This window comes from Bos indicus x Bos taurus, chromosome 11 (assembly GCF_003369695.1).
Source record: "Bos indicus x Bos taurus breed Angus x Brahman F1 hybrid chromosome 11, Bos_hybrid_MaternalHap_v2.0, whole genome shotgun sequence".
Lineage (NCBI taxonomy): Eukaryota > Metazoa > Chordata > Mammalia > Artiodactyla > Bovidae > Bos > Bos indicus x Bos taurus.
Window position 1 is genome coordinate 2,385,399 of NC_040086.1, and position 22,157 is coordinate 2,407,555.

General features: G+C 48.2%; 1 protein-coding gene across 1 annotated transcript in view; it reads left to right on the top strand.

Moving 5' to 3' along the window:
- Positions 1 to 3,337: 3,337 nt before the first annotated feature.
- The window catches only part of NCAPH (non-SMC condensin I complex subunit H), a 33,535-nt gene continuing 14,715 nt past the window's right edge, over positions 3,338 to 22,157 (top strand). Inside the window, exons 1-7 of the mRNA XM_027554573.1 lie at positions 3,338 to 3,444; positions 11,498 to 11,741; positions 11,875 to 11,965; positions 12,657 to 12,749; positions 13,074 to 13,212; positions 13,697 to 13,821; positions 20,752 to 20,941. Coding sequence (XP_027410374.1) covers positions 3,426 to 3,444; positions 11,498 to 11,741; positions 11,875 to 11,965; positions 12,657 to 12,749; positions 13,074 to 13,212; positions 13,697 to 13,821; positions 20,752 to 20,941 — 901 coding nt within the window. The 5' untranslated portion in view covers positions 3,338 to 3,425. The remainder of the gene's footprint in view (positions 3,445 to 11,497; positions 11,742 to 11,874; positions 11,966 to 12,656; positions 12,750 to 13,073; positions 13,213 to 13,696; positions 13,822 to 20,751; positions 20,942 to 22,157) is intronic.

The following is a 22,157-nucleotide window of genomic DNA, read 5'->3' on the forward strand; positions in this document are numbered from 1 at the left end:
TAGAAAGAAGGTGGATCTAGGACTGGGTGGTTTCTAGTCTAGGAGGAGACAAGGAAGAAAATGTGAAGTTACGAGTGGGCAGAAGAATACAAAGGGAATAGTCAGCAAAGCTTGGGTGCGGCAGAGTGTGTAAGAAAGAGTATAGGAAAAACAAGTAGTAATGAGAAGAGCAGAGCTGTTGTGCTCTGGGAATATTTCTACAATAAAAGGGGAAACTTCCAGATATTTAGGAAGCTACGTTTTATTCTCAAACAATATCTGGCTAGTACCCAAGATACAACAGCAGTTATAATAATGGGAATACTTAGTGTTCATTGAGCATTGCCAATGGCCCAGACACATCTGGTAATTCATTTAATCCTCACACTATAACCCCGTGAAGTGGGTGCTGTAACCCCCCGTCTTACCTAGGAGGAAGCTGAGACTCAGAAGGAATACACAGGGACTGTCCTGGTGGTCCAGTGGTTAGGACCCAATGCTTTCAATGCAGGGGGCCTAGGTTCGATCCCTTGTCAGGGAACTAGATCCCACGTGCTGTGCCTAAGAGTTCACGTGCCACAACTAAAGATCGTGCATGCCACAACGAAGAACCCAAGTGCCACAGCCAAGTACATTTTTTTTTTTAAGAGGATACAACTTCTCCCAGTAACATAGCTCGTAAGTGGCAGAGGCTAAAGAAAGTACCCATCCTACCACCTTCCAGCATAGTCTTGGGAATAAATCAAGATGTAGGGTTTACAGAGTTTTGAAAAGCAAAAAGCACTATACTAATTTTAAGATAAAAGGTGGTATATTATTGTCTGGGAATTCTGGAAAATAGAAATTGTTGGTTCTTCATTCAGTCTTTAGGTCAGGAATTTCATTCCACATAGAAAAAGGCATTTGCTCAGAGCCACTTCAGCTACATCTTGAACCCCAGTGACTTGGTTTATATCAGGAAGTACATTATGTACATTATGATATGAGCCAGCTGCAGGCTGGAAGATCTGGGCAAATTTAAGCTGAAAGATTGCTTGTACAGGTAGCCAACTGACAACACTATTATTCCTCACCTAAACTAAGGCTGTTTGGCATTCTGTTTGAGGAAGCAGAATCTGGGTGAGGAGTGAAAAATAGGAAAGGGGAAATGGCTCCAGCACGGCTCTGGCCATGAGGGGTGGGGGAGGGGCCCCGGGACTTTCACTGTTGGAGACAGCAGAGCTGAGTTTTGCACACCACTGATGAATCCATCTCTTGGCACCCGCTGTAGTCCTAATGCCCCCAAACAAAGAAGGCATTCACAACGGTAGATGCAAGACCTGTCTGCAGCAGGCAGGCCTGGCTCAGAGATGCAGGGGGTGGAGCTGGCATTGCCTCCCTGCAAGTGGAGCCCCACGCAGTCTGCTTAGGAGGCTGCATTATAACCAGCGAACAGCTTTATGGGTCTGCTAGGAGCCTTCCTGCCACACATTCCAAGCCAGTTCTTCAGAGGCTCTAGGTTCAGTGCCACCTGCCAGCCTCCCAACCCCCCTGCTCTTAGATGTGCATGCACGGAATCCAGAGAATCACACTCATTCCCACTTCCTGTCACAAATGCACATAGAGAACGATAGCTGGGACCCTAGTGTAACCTGAGTCCATGTGCTCACAGGATCTTTTATCTAATTCCTCATAAAGCCTAGTGACAGGGGGGTATGAGCATCACTGCTTTATAAATGGGGAAGAACATGTAGCCCAGAGGTTAAGATGCCCACCCCAGGATTTAAACTTGTCTTCCAACTTTGCTCATTCAATACGTATTTAAGCACTTGCTGTGTCCAGGGCTAGCACCAAGCTCTGGGAAAACAATGGTGAACAAAGGTATGCTTTGACCTCATGGAGATGACAGTCTATGGAGGAGACAGATACAAAAGAGTCACCCCAGCAGATGTAAAATTAACAAAGGTAGGGACTTCCCGGAAGTCCAGTGAATAAGAATCCGTGCCTTCACTGCAGGGGGCACGGGGTTCCATCCCTGGTCAGGGAACTAAGATCCTGCATGGCACATGGCACAGTGCAGCCGAAGAAAAACACGAAAACAAAATCCACAAGGGTGACAAGTTCTACTGATGCCTCCGGTAAGGACACTTGAGTGTATCAGGGAAGCCTCCCTGAGGACGTGAGCTGAAACATGATGGGAGTTAACTGGGTGAAGATGAAGAAGAAAAGGATCCTGAACTTAGGAAACACCACCCTGGGCCCCAGGAGAAGGGGGTCTGAGCAGGTTTGTGGCTGCTGTGGGCCAGCAGGAAGGAAACGGATGGAAAGAGATGTAGTTTTGAAGAGACTTTTAGCAACTAAAGAGAGTCCAGCAATGGATTGAGCAGATAAAGTGAGGGAGAGGGAGGTGTCCAGGATGGCTCCTGGGTGCTGATTTGGGTTCCTGGGTAAACTTGTTTTCTTTGTTCTATCGAACACTGCCTTATACGAAAGATTTGAAGGTGGTCACTGGGAGCACAAGTTTGTGCAAAAGGTAAATCGGCCTAAAAAGTCGTTTTCAACGGGTAGTACTTTTTTTGGTTACCAAAATGACTGAAGGGCATTCAGTGTCAGGGACACTGAACAGTCCTACAGAGAGGGCAAGAGTGTCACATGCTAAGAACTGTTTCACCCTGAATGCCAATAGCACCCTTGCGAAGAGGCACTGTACAAAATGCAATGTGTTAAGAAATTATAGGATGCTCTAGGAACACTTGGGGGAACAGTCTTTTCTCCCATAATACAATTCTTTGGATGCAATGATGGAATGAACGGACAGGCAGCACAAAAACACCTGTCTCACTTCCAATCTTAACCTTACTTTTTTGACAGGGGATAAGATATCTAGGAATCTTTTCGCAAGAATATATATTAACGACAGTCTTCATTAAAGTACACACAATATTTTGCATCAGTTCTTCCCCCGCCTGTTAACGCTCTTCATTCCGGTGTCCGCTCCCTCTCACCTCCATCCCACATCCAGTCCATCACTTCCCGCCTCCTTAGTGGGTGTTCTGCTGCCCTCACAGCACAGGTCTCAATGGGAAAATCAACCTTCGTTTCCTTGGTCACCTGCCTCCTCCGTTAGTGAATTTCGTGAAATCAGAAGTGCCGCCCGCTCAGCTCCACGCTCGGTTCTTAGGACCCAGTTTCGCGTCTAGCGCTTGAAAGGATGGAGTCTCCATACTATTTCGGGGGGATGGCGTGCTCCACAGATCCACTACGGTCCACCCTCACGACTCGAGCCGCGAGCCCTCAACCCTGATTTCTCACTTCCACGCGCTGGGCGAACTCTCCGCGCGGAGGACTAAAGCGGTCTGCGCAGGCGCGCCTCTGGCCCCGCCCACGTTGGCGTCATCACGGCCGTTACGGCGACCTGGCGTCTCGGCGCGCAATTTAAAACCAGCTCTGGCGACGCGGAGGACAAGATGAGACCTCCGTGCTCTGGTGAGGCTGTGTGGCGGGGGCTAGGCGGGAAGGGCGCGGTGCGAAGCGGTGCGAAGCGGGCGGGCCTGAGCGGGGAGTGCGGTTATTCTCGGCCTTGTCGCTGGTTTTGTTTTCCCGGGGCTGAGCGAGAGGCCGGCAGACTGGGAGAGGAGGGCCGGCGCGGGGTGGGCAGGCGGGCAGGTCCGGCCAATCAGGACGCGGCGTCGGCCCGGGCTGCACTTCCGGCTGTGAGCGGGATACCAGACGCCTTTTCCTCGGGCTCTTACACCTTGGGTGGTGTCTATTCGTTAAAAAAGAGATTTTCCCGGAGTGCACGTTTGTTCAGGGCCATAGAAGTATGGAGGTTACCGCTATATGGTTATTACGCTTGCATTTATTTTTACATCCTTTCAACAAGTACCCAGTGTCCCCATTGGGCCAGACCCTCTCTCAGATGTAGAGATCGATTACAATAAATAACAAAATAGATAAGATCCCATCCTCTTAGAGCATGTGTTTTAGTTCGGAAGAGAGGAAACTAAATAGTTACAGATGAGGCTGAGTGCTCACTTTGAGAAGAGCAGAGTCGGGGGAGGAACTCAGAGATCTTTAAGCAGATTCTGGAAAACGAGTTCCAGGCAGAAGAAGCAAGCACACAAAAAGAGTAAGCAAGAAAGAGCCTTACACGGGCAAGGACCATGACATTGTAACTGAACATCGAGTGACGTCCGACCGGTAGGCAGGGGCTTTGTAGGTCTTGTGACCAGGTTTGGAAATTGAGAGTTACTTTTTTTGGACGTGGTAAGTGACTTACCCGGAGAAGGCAATGGCAAGCCACTCCAGTACTCTTGCCTTGAAAATCCCATGGATGGAGGAGCCTGGTAGGCTGCAGCCCATGGGGTCGCTACGAGTCGGACGCGACTGAGCGACTTCACTTTCACTTTTTACTTTCACACAATGGAGAAGGCAATGGCAACCCACTCCAGTGTTCTTGCCTGGAGAATCCCAGGGACGGCAGAGCCTGGTGGGCTGCCGTCTATGGGGTCGCACAGAGTCGGACACGACTGAAGCGACTTAGCAGCAGCAGCAGCAGCAAGTGACTTACCTGAGTGGGTCAGGTGAAAGGGTCAATAATCACTTGGATAAGAGTTTGACACTGGGGGCAGTGATACAGACTGCTCAGGGAAGTGGCCTATGGACTGAGAAGTAAATTTGGTCATCATTACTGTATAGCTCCCAGCTCGTTGGTGGCTTAGATGGTAAAGAATCTGCCTGCAATGTAGGAAAGGCAGGTTAGATCCCTAGATCAGGAAGATCCCCTGGAGAAAAGAATGGCTACCCATTCCAGTATTCTTGCCTGGAGAATCCCATGGACAGAGGAGCCTGGCGGGCTACAGTCCCTGAGGTCACAAAGAGTCTAAGCTACACGACTGAGCGACCAACACTTTCACTTACATTGTATAGCTGGCAAAACCATCGAAATAGGTGAGAACATCAGGAACACCCTGTAGAGAAAACACTTGGGACCAATGTTTAGAAGCTTGTTAGAAAAGGAAGAGCTGGAAAAACTCAGAAAAGCATGGTGGTATAGAAGCCAAGAAGCCTCTGAAATCTCAGAGGCAGGCACTCTCTCAGGTGGGATGAGGCCTGAAAAGTGACCATTGGGTTTGGCAACATGGAAGTTGTGGGTGATGATGACGAGACAGTTTTCATAAAGTGGTGGGCATGGGAGCCACACCAGAGGGGTTGAAAAATGAGTAGGAGGTGAGGAAGTGGATATACAAAGTAACTATCAGTTGAAAGAATGGATGTATAATGTTAAAGGGAAGGAGAGAAATTTGAGGAAAGACAATTCTGAGAAATAAGGTGTGGCTCAAATTTCCATTTTGAGTTTCCCTCTTGGACAGATTCCTCCTTTAGTGCTTTCTATATCTGTTTTTCTTCTCAGGTCCAACTTCCTTCCTTACATTGGTTGCAGTGCCCACATTCAAGTAGTCACAAGTCCTCTTGATTTAGCCTCTAAAAATGTCTATTGCATCCTTCCTATTTTTACTTTATTTTTCTTTTGTTTTGACCTCAGCTGAAGGTTCTGTTAATCATACCGTTTAGCTTGTGAGACGCTATCAGGGAAACTTATAAAGCTGTATTTTTAATTCTCTTTTATCCTCAATCATCATTCCTTTCCTTCTCTTACTTGGACAGCCTTTTAAATTTATATATTTATTTTATTTTTGGATGTGCTGGGTCTTTGTTGCTGCACAGGCTCTCTGTTCGCAGCGAGCAGGAGGTACTCTTTGTTGTGGCGCGTGGGCTCAGTAGCTGTGGCTCCTGGGCCCTAGAGCCAGGGCTCAGTGGTGTGGCACAGGGGCTTCACTGCCACTCTGGGCTTCACTTGGGCACTGGGATCCTCCCGAACCAGGGATCACACCTGTGTCCTCCATCAGCAGGCGGGTTCTTTACCACTGAGCCACCAGGGAAGCCCATGGCAGCCTTTTAGTGTTCGTTGTGTGTCACTAATGTGTTTTTATGAAACTAATGTGTTCTTATCTAACCTGTGTTACATTGTGGGAGTTTTTTCACATTACCAATTCTCAACCAGCCAAGGTATACATTCTAAATCTCATTTGGAGGATGAGGAAGCAAACCGTTAGAGCATTTACTTAAAATTTCTCCAGCTAGTAAGTGATGGAGCTGGAATTTGAAGCCAAGTCTTCTGATTCTTAAATCTGAAAACTGCCCCCAGGTTCCTTCAGCTCTCCCTTCCAGTGATCGTTTCTTGATCTACTCTCCTCGGCCGTGGCCATTCACCGTGTTGTCATACCTTGCTGCTGCTGCTGCTAAGTCGTTCAGTCGTGTCTGACTCTGTGCGACCCCAGAGACGGCAGCCCACCAGGCTCCCCCGTCCCTGGGATTCTCCAGACAAGAACACTGGAGTGGGGTTTATCATACCCTAGACCTTATCATTCGGAGAAGGCAATGGCACCCCACTCCAACACTCTTGCCTGAAAAATCCCATGGACCGAGGAGCCTGTTGGGCCGCAGTCCATGGGGTCACTAAGAGTCGGACAAGACTCGGCGACTTCACTTTCACTTTCACTTTCATGCATTGGAGAAGGAAATGGCAACCCACTCCAGTGTTCTTGCCTGGAGAATCCCAGGGACGGGGGAGCCTGGTGGGCTGCCGTCCGTGGGGTCGCACAGAGTCGGACACGACTGAACTGACTTAGCGGCAGCAGTAGCAGCAGCCCTTATCATTCTCAAGAACTGTGCCACTCTCATCCCAGTGCACCCTGCCTCTCCAACACTCCTGTCGCTCCAGCTTACTCCTCCTTCCCCAACTCCCCTTTGACCCAGCAGACCTGTGTTCTGCTTTTCCCTGTCTCTCACCTCTCTCACGCCCTTGTTCCCCTCCTACATAGCTTACATTCCGTGGTCAATCAGTGTAATCACTTCTTTCTTAATGCCCGTAACCCCTTACCCTCTTCTTGCCTCTTTACACTTGCTTGTGACAAAGTCACAACTCTGATTAATCCCTACTCTGCCCCACCCGCCTTGCACCCTTCATCTCACAGGGACCCTACAGATGCCCAGCAGTCACGCTGTATTCCCTGCTGCACCCAGCGTCCTTTTAGATGATGGTTTTCCTTGTTCCTGGCACTCTCGGAAAGCTGCTCTTGTCAGTAACTTCTAGGCTGCTAAATCTAATGGTCAGTTCTCCGTCCTCACTTAATTGACCTGTCAGGCGCATCTGATGTAGTGCACTACTCCTTCCTCCCCTGAAATATTCTCTTCACCTGACTTGTAGACCACCACCCTCTCCTCCACTTGTCATACATTACCCGTCTCTTCACTGATTCCTTGTGGTTCCCTTCTCTTTAAACTGTGAAGTATTCTAGGACTTAGCCTTTTGCTTTTTTCTAACTGTCCTCCTGTTTTTGGTCTTCTCATCCCCCGTAGCTTTGAGTATCCTCTCTGTGCTTACAACATCCACATATATATTAATATATCCAGCCCAAAACTTTTCCCTAAACTCTACATTTAAGTATCTGACTCTCTACCCCCGTTGAATGACTAGTAAGCCTCTGAAGCCCAGCAGGCACCAGACTGAGCCCCAACCTTGCCTCCTTTCTCCACAGATATGCTTCTTCTCTAGTCTTACTCTCTCAGGCCCTGGTAACTCCCTTCCATCAGTTGTTTAGAGCAGTGTTGTCGTTACTCTTCATTCTTCTGTTTCCTCTCATGCCCTACATTTAATCCACCAGGAAATCATCTTGGCTCTACTTTGAGACTATATCTTGTCTGACCTCTGCTTACCACCTCCATGGGCTTCCCTGGTGGCTCAGACGGTAAAGAATCTGCCTGCAATGAGGAAGGCCTGAGTTAGATTCCTGAGTCCGGAAGATCCCCTGGAGAAGCAAATGGAAACCCACTCCGGTATTCTTACCTGGAAAATCCCATGGACAGAGGAGCCTGGCGGGCTACAGTCTATAGGGTTGCAAAGAGTTGGATACATTTGAGCAGCTACACTTTCTTTCTTTCTATTTTTTCTTTCTTGCTTTCTCTATTTCTACCACCTCCACCATCCCCTCTCTGGTCTGAGCCACCAGCATCTGTTGTCCTGGGGTTGGTGGTTGTTTAGTCGCTCAGTTGTGCCTGACTCTTACAGCCCCATGGACTATAGCCCACCAGGCTCCTCTGTCCATGGGATTTCCCAGGTAAGAATACTGGAGTGGCTTGCCATTTCCTTCTCCAGGGGATCTTCCCGACCCAGGAATCAAACTCGTGTCTGCTGAGGAAGGCTTTCTTATCTCTCCTTGCTATTCTTTGGAACTCTGCATTCAAATGGGTATATCTTTCCTTTTCTCCTTTGCTTTTTGCTTCTCTTCTTTTCACAGCTATTTGTAAGGCCTCCTCAGACAGCCATTTTGCTTTTTTGCCTTTCTTTTTCTTGGGGATGGTCTTGATCCCTGTCTCCTGTACAATGTTACGAACCTCCGTCCGTAGTTCATCAGGCACTCTATCAGATCTAGTCCCTTAAATCTATTTCTCATTTCCACTGTATAATCATAAGGGATTTGATTTAGGTCATACCTGAATGGTCTAATGGTTTTCCCCACTTTCTTCAATTTAAGTCTGAATTTGGCAACAAGGAGTTCACGATCTGAGCCACAGTCATCTCCCAATCTTGTTTTTGCTGACTGTATAGAGCTTCTCCATCTTTGGCTGCAAAGAATATAATCAGTCTGATTTCGGTGTTGACCATTTGGTGATGTCCATGTGTAGAGTCTTCTCTTGTGTTGGAAGAGGGTGTTTGCTATGACCAGTGCGTTCTCTTGGCAAAATTCTATTAGCCTTTGCCCTGCTTCACTCCGTACTCCAAGGCCAAATTTGCCTGTTCTCCAGGTGTTTCTTGACTTCCTACTTTTGCATTCCAGTCCCCTATAATGAAAAGGACATCTTTTTTGGGTGTTAGTTCTAAAAGGTCTTGTAGGTCTTCATTGAACCATTCAACTTCAGCTTCTTCAGTGTTACTGGTCAGGGCATAGACTTGGATTACTGTGATATTGAATGGTTTGCCTTGGAAACGAACAGAGATCATTCTGTCGTTTTTGAGACTGCATCATTTTGGACTCTTGTTGACTATGATGGCTACTCCATTTCTTCTAAGGGATTCCTGCCCACAGTAGTAGATATGGTGGTCATCTGAGTTAAATTCACCCATTCCAGTCCATCTTAATTTGCTGATTCCTAGAATGTTGACGTTCACTCTTGCTATCTCCTGTTTGACCACTTCCAATTTGCCTTGATTCATGGACCTAACATTCCAGATTCCTATGCAATATTGCTCTTGACAGTGTCGGACCTTGCTTCTATCACCAGTCACATCTACAACTGGGTGTTGTTTTTGCTTTGGCTCCGTCTCTTCATTCTTTCTGGAGTTACTTCTCCACTGATCTCCAGTAGCATATTGGGCACCTACTGACCTGGGGAGTTCTCTTTCAGTGTCCTATTTTTCGCCTTTTCATACTGTTCATGGGGTTTTGAACTCAAGGCAAGAATACTGAAGTGGTTTGCCATTCCCTTCTCCAGTGAACCACATTCTGTCAGACCTCTCCACCATGACCCACCCGTCTTGGGTGGCCCCACACGGCATGGCTTCGTTTCACTGAGTGAGACAAGGCTGTGGTCCGAGTCATCAGATTGGCTACTTTTCTGTAATTGTGGTTTCAGTCTGTCTGCCCTCTGATGCCCTCTCTCAGCACCTGCCATCTTACTGGGGTTTCTCTTACCTTGGACGTTGGGTATCTCTTCATGGCTGCTCCAGCAAAGCACAGCTGCTGCTCCTTACCTTGGATGTGGGGTAGCTCCTCTTGGCCACCATCCCTGACCTTGGATATGGGGGAGCTCCTCTTGGCCGCCACCCCTGACCTCGGACATGGGGGAGCTCCTCTCGGCCGCCACCGCTGACCTCGGACGTGGGGGAGCTCCTCTCGGCCGCCGCCCCTGACCTTGGATGTAGGGGAGCTCCTCTCGGCCGCCACCCCTGACCTCGGACGTGGGGGAGCTCCTCTTGGGCCCTTTGCCACTGGGCCAGCAGGGGAGCCCCCTGGCTGTTGGTAGTTCCCTGCTAATTGGTCTTCCTGCTCGTCCTTTCAGTCTGTTTTCAACAGAACAGCCATAGGGTCTTCACGAAGCATAAGTTAGATCACTTTATGCCTTTTCTAAGCATGTTCGATCACTTCCCTTCTCATGAAGGCCCAAGCCTTTACAGTGGCCCATAAGTAGGGCTCATACACCCCTACCCGTCGTCCCAGCCTTACTCTATTGGGTGCTCCTGAGCCACCAGGCCTCACAAATCTGACACCCTGTGACCTCTCTCACTTCCCCCACATCCCTCTTGCACCACACTGGCCCCCGGGTGTGCCAGGCATGTACCTGCCTCTGTACTCGCTGTTCCCCTGGCTTCCACGTGACCTCCCACAGACATCCACATGGTCTTGATTCTGATGTGATGTTCTCGCTGAAACATTTCTTGACCACTGTATTAAAAATGACCTCCCACCTCCATTCCCCAGTCCTGTTCCCTTTCCATGCTTTACTTTTCTCCAGAGCTTGTATCTCCATCTAACATGCCATCCATTTTCTAACTTCCTGTTATGAAAATGTTCAAACACACCAGGGACATGGAAAGAGTAAGACAGTAGAGTCTCACACTCACAACCTAAACCCAACAGTTGTTAACACTTTGCCACATTTACTTTTCTTCCCTGTCACATGCATACTTCATTGCAGGGGGCACAAGTTCAGTCCCTGGTCAGGGAACTAAGATCCTACATGCCCAGAGAAAAGAGACATTTTTCCCTCTGCAGTTAGTAAGTAATCTTTGGGTGACTCTATTTTACATATTTGTATTGTTTTTTCTGTCTCCCTGCTGGGATTAGAACCCAGTCTGTCTGACACGATAGCCCGTACCTCACCCTTATCTCAGCATCTCGTCTTCTCTATCTTGCCTGGCATTATGGTTGAACATGTCTGTTGTTTGCTAGTTTGTGGGCTTCTCAGAGGCAGTGACTTTTTCTTAACCACCTTTATATCCCATATGGTGCTTTAGGTTCACAGTAACTGCACAGTGGGTATTTGTCCAGACTGGCAGGAAGCATCAGAAACCCCTCACTCGCCAAGTAACTTGAACTATAGAGGTTGTGTGTGTGTGTGTGTGTGTGTGTTAAGTAGTGTCTGACTCTTTGAGACTCCATGGGCTGTAGCCCGCCAGGCTCCTCTGTCCATGGGATTTCCCAAGTAAGAAGACTGGAGTGGCTTACCATTTCCTTCTCCAGGGTTCTTCCCAGCTCAGGGATTGAACCCACGTCTCCTGCACTGACAGGCAGATTCTTTACCACTGCACCACCTGAAGCCCATAGAGGTTGTACCACAGAATATTAGAATTGGGAAAGATCTTGGTGGGAGATGCTCAGTGAGTGTCCGCCCTGCGACAGGCTGCGGCCCCCCTTTAGACATGGGGAGTGTCCTGCTGAACGTTTCCTGAGCCAGTGTTTCGTTCCCTCGCCCTTAGCCACAATGAAGAACTCTCCTTCAGGGCCCCGTGGACGCCACCACAGCACTGCCTCACCTGCAGAGTGGGCGTTCCCCACGGCCCTGCCCCGGAAGGCCCCTCTCAACACTCCTGGCACCCCAGTCCTTGAAGACTTCCCTCAGAATGATGATGAGAAGGAGAAGCTGCAGCGGAGGCGCTCCAGGGTCTTTGACCTGCAGTTCAGCACAGACTCCCCACGTTTGCTGGCCTCCCCCTCCGGCAGGTGAGTGGGCACTGGGCCGCCTCATTGTGGCAGCCACCGCATCATGGGTCATGCGGGTTTGCATCACCACAGTACCTCATGCTTTCTAGGTCTGGATTCTCAACAGCGCCCATTTCATTTGTTTTTCCTTTAGGAATGTTGAAATTTCAGCGACAATGCCCAAGTTTACAAACACACAGATTACTGAACATTACTCCACCTGTATCAAACTGTCTACTGAAAATGTGAGTGTCTGCTGGATTAATCAGTAAAGATTTCGCAGCCTGGTCGGAGAGGAGGTCTAGCCTTGGTTCTGTAGAGAGTGCATGGTCGGTGATGGTGCACTTACACTTTCAGTGACTCTTCCATGCTGGTGTTTTCAGTGTGGTTTTACTGTTTCTTAGAGACCATGGCCACCCCTGTGACAAGTTGCCTGACCCCTCTAGTGTGACTAGAGAGGCAGCATACTAGAGTTAGTAGTGTAGTTCTGGAGCTAAACAGTAGATAGATCCCAGGCTTGTGGACTCGTTGTGAGTCCTAGAATTGGCCTGAGTTGAAATTCTGTCTCGGCCACTTACACACTGCGTGGCCTTGGCAAGGCACCCAGCCGTTGTGCCCCAGGGTCCTGCTCTGTGAAATGAGAGTGAGCTATCCCTGCCTCAGAGATGCTCTGAGGGGCACTGAGCCCCTCTGTCAGCACCTAGAACAGGGCGTGCGCACAGGGACACTCGGGAGTTGTGCCGTCACTGCAGACCTCGAGAAGGAAGAAGTGCACACAGGGACTTGGCTGCAGCACCAGGTGTGGGTGGGGTTCGATGTCTGTGTTGAGATGTGGGCTATTCCTGTTGCAAACTTAGCTTCCCCTTGTCAAGGCAGCGTTGTTTACATGAGCCTAGGCTCTAAATGACAGGCCTTTCTGCAATTTTCTGTTTTCAGAAAATCACCACCAAGAATGCTTTCGGCCTGCACTTGATTGATTTTATGTCAGAGATTCTTAAACAGAAAGATGCCGAACCGACCAACTTTAAAGTAAGAAGGATGTCCACCTACTCTTGCATCTGAGTGAATGCTGATGATGACTAATATTTAACACAGCACAATAATTGGATTCTACAAATACACGCGAGGCTTCCTTGTTTAGGACACTTTATTACCTACTTTACTTTCTTTCCTAAACTGATGAAGAGCTGATATCTTTCCATTATGTTCTGTTTATTCCCTATCAGTTTTAGGGGGATCTTTGTCATTTTTTTCTTAAGGGCAAGTAAATATTTGATGCAGATTGCTGTGTTTTGCCTGTTCAGCTGCTCCTTTCTCTGATCCGCACGCGTACCCCTCTGCTTGTTTGACCAGGTAGCTGCCGGCACTTTGGATGCCAGCACCAAGATCTATGCTGTGCGGGTAGATGCCGTGCATGCCGACGTATACAAAGTCCTAGGGGGGCTGGGCAAGGACGCGCCACCTCCGGAAGAAGCAGAGGACCATGGTGCAGGTATACGGGCTGGGATCTGAATATAAGGGGCTTTTCAAAGGACATAGCAGGTAGTTGTTCAGGTAACATGCTGGAATGAAGTCACAGGAAATAGTTCCCATTTTATTGAAGACATGGACTTTTTTCAGAATTGTATTTCAGAAGATAATCAAACACTAGATTTGCTTGTTTGTTTTGGAAAAGAGAAGGGCCTTATAAAAGCTTTTGAATTTTATTTAGACAAGATTGAGTAAACATCACCAACTAGGGGGCTTCTGATTTGGGGGGATGTGTCTTTGGAAATTGACTTGTATCAGAAGCCAGATACTTAATTTAGTAGCTTGGTTTCTCCCTCCCCTGAGGATTAGATGTGCCTGCTGCTTTGAGGGGATGGTGTGTGTTGCAGTGATGATCACTCTTTAGAGTTTGAAGAGCTTGTGTTGATAGATTCAGTCACATGCTCCAAAGCAGCCCCTACAGTGCACAGTCTTACTCCTTCTCACAGATGGAAGTGCAACTGAAACAGGAACAGCCAAGAAGGCCCCAAAGCCAAGGAAGAAGCACTCGTGCAAAACCATCGAGCAGAATGTAAACAACCTCAATGTTTCCAGCGCTGATCGAAAGTGCGAGGTGAGGAACTGTGTGCCCAGTGTGGTCTCTGACTAATTCAGAACCTCAGAGGTGGAAGTGCTGGTATGTGCTTGTTCGGGCCTCAGGGTAGTAAAACATTCAGCTGGTCTCTCTGCATTGTCATCCTTCAGCTTTTCAGTGAAGACTGAAGAGGGCCGGTCCCTGTTTTCCCCCGTTTTCAGAATGATTGAGTACATTTGCGGTGTGTCTGCGGGCACATCTTGCTGCCTAGGCCTGTGACAGCCCGTTCAGTCCTCACAGCACCCTTGCTCCAGTTTATGAGGAGCTAATTGAGGTGCATGAAGCTAAGCGGCCTGCCTCCAGAGTCCTTGCTGTAAACAACCTTACATGATTTAGCAAATCCAAGGAATCTGCTTACAGGAATGATTCCGGAGGCTTCTTTATAAATTAGCAGTTAATTTAAAGCAAACAGATATTTCTACAAATTTAAAAACAATTTTGTTAATGAAAACAATTTCAGTGAACATTCTTGTACATATTTGCATTCTTGTGGGAGTATATTTGTAAAAAAAAAAATTCTGAGACATGGAATTTCTGTTGCCCTTAGAAATGGTTGTATCAATTTACTCTCCCACCAACAATGGGCTCAGTTATTTCTCTTATCTGCATAACATTAGCAAATGGTGATTAATGTCACGAGAGTGGAATTGATCTCCAAGAGAACAAGTGTACATGGAAAAAGGACTAGGGCCCTGGGGTACCCCTATCTTAAGAGTTCAGAAAGCTGACTAAGAAACGTCCAGTGGCTGGGGGAAAACTAGGAGAATGTGGTGTTGAAATGAGAGTTTCAGGGAGGGGGGAAATAGTCAACTGTGTCAAATATGGCGGCCTTAGGCCTTGGTGAGCTTGGAGAAGGGGCCCTGGGGAGGTGCAGCCCAGGCCTCCAAGGAAGGGGTGCCCCCTGGCTGAGTTTGAAGGAGGGGCCTGGGGCTCAGGACCCAGACCTCTGAGGAGGGCGTCCCTGCTGGTGCTGGTGTCTCTTCCTGGCTCTGGATAAGGTTGGTTCTGTGAGCGTCAGTACGAAGCGCGAGTTAAGTACGAAGCGCGAGTTAAGTTCGAAGCGCGAGTGAAGTTCGGCTGCTGCCGCAGGTGGGCCTGCTGCTGCTGGGGCGGGGCGTCACTGCTGCCTGACACTCCCAGGAACCAGAGTCCTGTGGAAAGAAGCGGTCCCTTCTCCTTCCAGCCCTACCAGCTCCCTCTAGTGCCTCCTTTTGGTGGAGCCCAGTAGGGAGCTGCTGACACAACTGAGATGTGGCCTCTGACCCAGCATCACAGGGCAGAGCATAGATGGTAGGCTTGGAGCTGAGTGGCAATAGCTTAATAACTGGCAGAGAGCCAGAGTCTTGTAATACCCACTTTCAAGAAGATTCTGTTGGTCGGGGGACAGGGAGAAAGCAAACATGAAAAATGTCACCTGTTGGGAAATTTAGGTGAAAGGTAAACAGAGATTCTTATGACTACTTCAACATCCTTGTAGGTTTGAAAATTTTTTCGTAAAAAATTGGGAGAGGAAAACAAGTGGGGAGAGAGGAAGAGTTTTGCTGTAAATTGGGGCAGAGTAGTAGAATGGCAAATGCAGGGAAAGTAAGGTCCAGAGTTTGCGTGGGGTTTTTTTGTTTTCTTTCCTAAACAATGATGTAGTATTTATTGACATGGGAATATTTGCAGAATATATTCTTTTTTTTATTTTTAAAAACTGTCTTTCACGTATAATTTATTTACAATGTTATATTAGTTTTGAGTGTACAATATAGTGATTCAAAATTTTCATAGGTTATACTCTAAAGTTACTGTAAAATATTGGCTGTATTCCTTGTGCTGGGCATTATGTTCTTAGAGCTTATTTATTTCTTACACAGTAGTTTAAACCTCTTAGTCCTCCACCTCTCACGTCCCTCCCTCCTCTCCACTGGTAAACACTAGTTTGTTCACTATGTCTTTGAGTCTGTTTCTATTTTGTTGTATACATGCTTTGTTTTATTTTCTAGATTTCATATATAAGTGATAACATATAGTATTTGTCTATGACTGGCTTATTTCACTAAGCGTAATAACCTCCAGGTCCAGCCATGTTGTTGCAAATGGCAAATCATCTTTTTTTTTTTTAATGGCTGAGTAGTATTCCATTGTGTGTGTGTGTGTGTGTGTGTGTGTGAGTAAGTAAATGTGTATATACACACACACACATACACAGCATCTTCTTTATCCATTCATCTGTTGATGGATACTTAAGTAAATAATTATTGTAAATTAATTATTGTAAAATAATTAAAGTAAATAACTATTGTAAATAATGCCACGATGAACATTGAGATGCATGTACTATATACCTTTTGAAGTCAGTGTTTTCATTTTCTTCAGATGTTATACCCAGGAGTGGAATTACTGGATTATATGGTAGTCCTGTTTTTAGTTTAATGAGGAACCTCTATACTGTTCTCCATAGTGGCTGCTAATTTCCCTACATACAGTCTCACCAACCATATACAAGGGTTTCCTTTTCTCCACAAAGTATTTGTTATTTGTGGTCTTTTTAACGGTAGCGATTCTGACAGGTGTGAGGTGGTACTTCGTTGTTCTGGTTTCCGTTTCTCCGATGGTTGGCAGTGTTGCACATCTTTTCATGTGTCTGTCTGGCATCTGTATGTCTTCTCTGGGAAAATGTCTGTTTACATCTTCTGCACAGTTTTTGATAAAGTTTTGTTTTTCTGATTACTTAATTGTATGAGCTATTTATATATTTTGGATTTTAACCCCTTATCAGTCATATCACTTGCAATTATTTCCTCCCATTCAGTAGACTGTGTCTTCATTTTGTCAGTGGTTTCCTTTGCTGTGCAAAGCTTTTAAGTTTAACTGGGTCTCATTTGTTTATTTTTGCTTTTGTTTCCTTTGTCTTAGGAGACAGATCCAAAAAATAATGTTATGATTTATATGAAAGAGTGTCTGCCTCTGTTTTCTTCTAGGAGTTTCGTGGTTTCCAGTCTTACATTTAGGTCTTCAGTCCATTTTGTTTATCTTTGTGTAAGTGTTAGAGAGTGTTCTGACTTCATTCTTTTGTATGTAGCTGTCCAGTTTTCCCAGCACCACTTATTAAAGACACTGCCTTCTCCTCATTGTTTATTCTTGCTCCCTTTGTCATAGATTAATAGACCATAAGTGCATGTGTTCATTTCTGGGCTTTTTATCATGTTCCATTGATCTCTGTGTCTTGTCTTTTTCTTTTTAAATTTTATTTTACTTTCGGCTGCAGTGGGTCTTTGCAGTGGGTCAGAAGGCTGAGCGTGGGCTTTGTCTAGCTGTGGCGAGAGGCAGCTACTCCAGTTGCAGCACGTGGGCTTCCCATTGCAGCCTGCTGCTGGATGTGGGCTCCGGGGCCCGTTGGCTCCAGTAGTTGCGGCATGCAGGCTCAGTAGCCCCATGGCATGTGGAATCTTCCGAGATCAGGGATTGAACCCATGTGCCCTGCATTGGCAGGCAGATTCTTAACCACTGGCATACCTGTGAAGTCCCCATGGGTCTGTTTTTTGTGCCAATACCATAGTGTTTTGATTTTTGTAGTTTTGTAGTATACTCTGGGAGCATGAATTCCGTTCTTTCTCAGGATTGTTTTGGCTATTCGGGGTCTTTTGTGTTTCCATACGAATTTTATAATTCTGTGTTCTTATTCTGCGAAAAATACCCTTTTTAAAAAAATGGGAGAATTAGCAGCGTGTTTACTTGTTGATGGCACCCATCTAGTGGAGAAAGAATTATTGATGATGCAGAAAAGGGAGGATAAATGTTAGGGTGGTGTTTGAGTGTGTGAAGAGGTCAAGGAGTGGACAGCTTGGATGGGGCTTGGCGGAGGAGCACAGTGGCTGATGAGCAATGGGGCTTGAGTGTGTGCACGTGGGCACATTCTGGATATCCTCTTCTGGCTGTGTCTCCCCTTCCACCCACTCCTGCCCCATCAGTGAAGTAAGCCAGGTCTTCGACCGACAGCGAGTGTAGAGGAGGAACGTGTTGGAGATTTGAGGAGAGAATTAGGTAGGAGAGACTCGTCCAGGAGGGTGTTGAGTGGAGGGACTAGGGAAATGTAGTCTGATGGCCAGTCAACACTTGGGTCTCCCTGAGATCTTCCTGGACCAGGGATGGAACTGGTGTCCCGGTGTTGGCAGTGGGTCTTAGCCACTGACCGCCAGGACAAGGGATGGAACTGGTGCCCCGGTGTTGGCAGTGGGTCTTAGCCACTGGCCGCCAGGGAAGTCCCTCACCACCATTCGTGCGCGTGCTTTGGTGCTACACGGAATGTCCAACGGCGTGGCTGGACGTTCTCTTTTCCGGCCATCTTCTTTCTTCCCAGGTAAACCCAATTCTGGGGAGCCTGAGGACGCTTACACTGGCCTCTCCATTGTCCTAGAGAGAGCACAAGAGCGAGCAGTGCCGCTCCCTGCAAGCCTGCGGCTATCGGGCTGTGGTCTGTTTATGCAAGTGAATCAACAGGGTGTTGAAGAGACACCGAGATTCCCCCACGTCGGAAAGCCTTTTTTGCTCTGTAACCTCCAGTAAACTTGTAATAACTGAAAGAATGGAAGATAAAGAAGGAGGAGGGGATGCACACAAACCTAAAATTTAAAGTTTCAACAGAACTTCCAGCTTGTTGAACCCACATTCTCTGGATGGTGGCAGAAGATGGGGAAGCAGATGTTCTGTGGGTGGGTCTGGACCAACTGAGAACCCTTGTTTGCGTGTGAGCTGATCTGGTTTGGACAGATTCTACTGTGTGCAGAATTCTTGCTGCCACGGGGGGTCCAGCCTGCTTCTGTTCTAGTTCTTCAGGCCAGGACCGCACAGACAGACAATGTGAGGAAGGCCAAGGCTCCTACTCAGGAGACCAGAGTGGGTGGAGGTCAGAGTTTACGAAAGAGGTGAGATTTGCCTTGGGCCATGAAGGGTGGGTAGGTGTTTGCCAGGTGGTGACAGGAAGGGGACTCTGGGCAGAAGCACAAGCAGAGGTCATGAAGCAGAGAAAGTTCTGGTTCCTTCAGCAGCTGGACAGTGTCCAAGTTGGACTGGAAGGGAGGATTTACTCCTGAAATGACTCTAGACTTCAACCTGCAGTCTGCTGTCTACCAAGGCCTGCTTTTACTGCTTCTCTCCCCTGCTGGGACCCTTATTTCAAAGAGTTCATTTTTCCAGACTGCATAGCCGGCAGTGATTCATTTTCCCATCCAGTCACTCAAAGATGTAAGTCAAATCTAATTCACATGAAAGAACCATTGTTCTCACACTGATGTGATCTAATTCTAGGCAGAAGTGAGGAAAGTTATCTTAGTGTTTTCAGCTGTTAATGTGGGTCGATGTGCAGATTTCGTGTGGACTCTTTGAAATGCTGAGTTTCGGTAACTACCTGCATAAGACTTTGGAGGTGTGGGATCCAGGAGGAAAACCATTGTTATGGTGAGCCTGTGAGGAAGGGCATGGGAGTAGCACCTCTGGTATTTTTAGGATAAGGCATAGGAGAGAGCAGAGACAAGGGTTAACTCAGGCAGGGGTTATATTAATGGCAGTGAGGGTGGGAAGGACAAGGTAGGTGGTAGAGACGGGCCCACCAGGAAAGCCCACCAAGCCTTGTGCTGACTGGGTGAGGGGTGAGGAGGCAGAGCGCAGGGGTGCCGTGCGTGCTGTTCTGGGGCTTGCGTATCAGGAAGTGAGAGGAGAATCTCAGTTCTGGTGAGGTTGGGCTCAGGGTTGAGGGGGCCAGTAAAGAGCCGGAGAGCCATGTCCATCCTCATAATTGAGGGTTCGGTCTGCAGAGTAGCCTTGTCCTAAGCCGTCAGGAAGACCTGTGAACCCAATACCCAGCCTCTTCCCTGTCACTGGCCTCCTGGAGAGTCCGAGGCGGCTCCTGCCCTCTGGCCACACATGCCTGTGCGCCTGTGCCTGGCCCCATGCTGCTGTGGGGCTTGATGACACATGGTTATGCCCCTCCTGCACCCTGACCTCAGCCTTGGGGGTCTTCTGACCACCTCTGCCCTGTGTCACCCAGCCATCTAACTCTGATGACTCTGCCTGTCCTTTGCCTGATCTCTTATTTGGGTTCTTTCTTCCACATCTTTGAAAATATTGTTGTTCAGAGGATTGATGGGATTCTGTAAATCCCTCACAGAAACTTTTTATAAATCAGCTGAGTTTGTTGTGATAGCATTCTACTAGAGATAGATGTTCAAAAAGTGACGGTGGACGGGCGTCCCTTGTGATCCAGGGGTTGAGAGTCTGCCTGTCAGTGCAGGGGACGTGAGTTCGATCCCTAGTCTGGGAAGGTTCCATATGCCGCGGAGCAGCTAAGCCCGTGCTCCATGACTACAGAGCCAGTGCTCTAGAGCTCTCCAGTCACCACCACTGAAACCCGCTCACCTAGAGCCCATGCTCCAGAACAAGAGAAACCACTGCAATGAGAAGCCTGCGTGCAGCAATGAAGACCCAGCACAGCCAAATAAATAAAGTCTTCACAGAGCCCACACTTAACTGTGCAGAGACCAGCAGAAGGTCCCTGTCCGGGAATACTGTGGGCAAGCCTGCGTGCAGCAATGAAGACCCAGCACAGCCAAATAAATAAAATCTTCACAGAGCCCACACTTGACTGTGCAGAGACCAGCAGAAGGTCCCTGTCCGGGAATACTGTGGGCAAGCCCGCTGGCGAGGTGTCAGCTTCTCACCACTCACTGTGTGCCTTTCTCCCTCCGAGCGCACGCAGCCCTCCTTTTGAAGCAGGGGGGGCGGTTTTACCTGGTCGGTTGATCATGTGCAGAGACATTCTGATCCCGTAGATGCAGCTGCACACGAGCAGGGTCCAGTGAATGGGGTTTCCTGTTTCCTTTGGCTGCCTCCCATAACTCTGGGGGTCCCCTCTGTTTCTGCGCTCAGGTTGACCCCATGTTCCAGAAGACGGCAGCCTCGTTTGACGAGTGTAGCACAGCAGGTGTGTTTCTCTCCACCCTCCACTGCCCAGACTACAGGAGCGAGCTGCTCTTCCCCGCCGACATCCAGACCCTCTCCAGCGGGGAGCCTCCCGAGCTGCCGGATTTGGGCTGGGTGGAAATGACCGACTTAAAAGGTGAGTCCAGTGCCGGCTCTTACCAGAGCAGTTCAGTCATCAGAGAGGTTTCTGTATATAACCATGGCTAGCAAGCCCACTCTGCTCTTGTTTTGCTTATTTACCCAGAAGGTTCCTCTGGAAAGACAAAGTGGGCTCTTTTTTTTTTCAGGAGAAACTCACTTTTGGCTTCTCTGCAGCATGGAGTCTTGAACAGTAGTAGCCAGTGCTCATGGCTTATGTGTCCTAAGGCCTTCTGGTGCCCTGTGGGCCGCTGGTTCTCTGGAGGATGAGAGTTTGGACTTGGGAAAGGGGCTGTAAGAGACTTGCTGCACCAGAGGCCTTGTGTTCACGTGTTATTAACCCAGGGGACCCTGAGGAGAAAAGGGCTGTATGAACTGTCTTCAGAATCCCCCATGGTGGTCTGAGAACAGATCTGTCCTGCCGTCAGTCCCCTATACTGGCTTAGCAGTGGTTTCCGCAGCCCCCTGCCGCCCATCCAGCCTGTCCCCTCCCACTGCTGGGGGTCCTCTGAGGATGTGGTGGGCAGTGTGAAGGCCAGGCACTAGCGTGGGACAATTTTGTGGTACATGGAATTTATCCTCCCCTCTGCAGGACCACACCGATATTATGGTGCACATCCTCCTCCTGTCCTTGTCTAGAATTTGCTAAGAATTACTGGTTAGTACTAACAGTTGTCCAGGGGTGTGCCCTCAAATGGGGCTCTAATCCTGTGAGGTGCGTAATCTGTACCTAGTTTGGTCGTTGTTCAGTCACTAAGTCATGTTCAACTCCTTTGGGACCCCACGAGCTGCAGCCTGTCAGGCTTCTCTGTTCATGGAATTCTCCAGGCAAGAATACTGGAATGGGTAGCCATTCCCTTCTCCAGGGGTCTTCCCGACCCAGGGAGCAAACCAACGTCTTCTGCATTGCAGGCAGATTCCTTACCTCTGAGCCATTAAGGAAGCCCGTACCAAGTTTATTTTGGGCTACAGTAAGTGCCACTGCACAATTGTCTGTGCAGTTAGTACGCTTTAAGGATGGGTTTTTGGTTTCCCAGCTCCAGCATGGGACACAGAGTCCATTCCAGAGTCAAAAAGTCTGTGCTTCAGGCTTCTGCTCTGGTGTTTTCCCGATTCATGGAACACCAGTGTGGAGCCTACCTCTGGCACTGGTGTGAGCCTGAGCACACGTCCTCTCCTGGGAGAGCGGTCAGCACACAGGTGGGTGGCCGGCC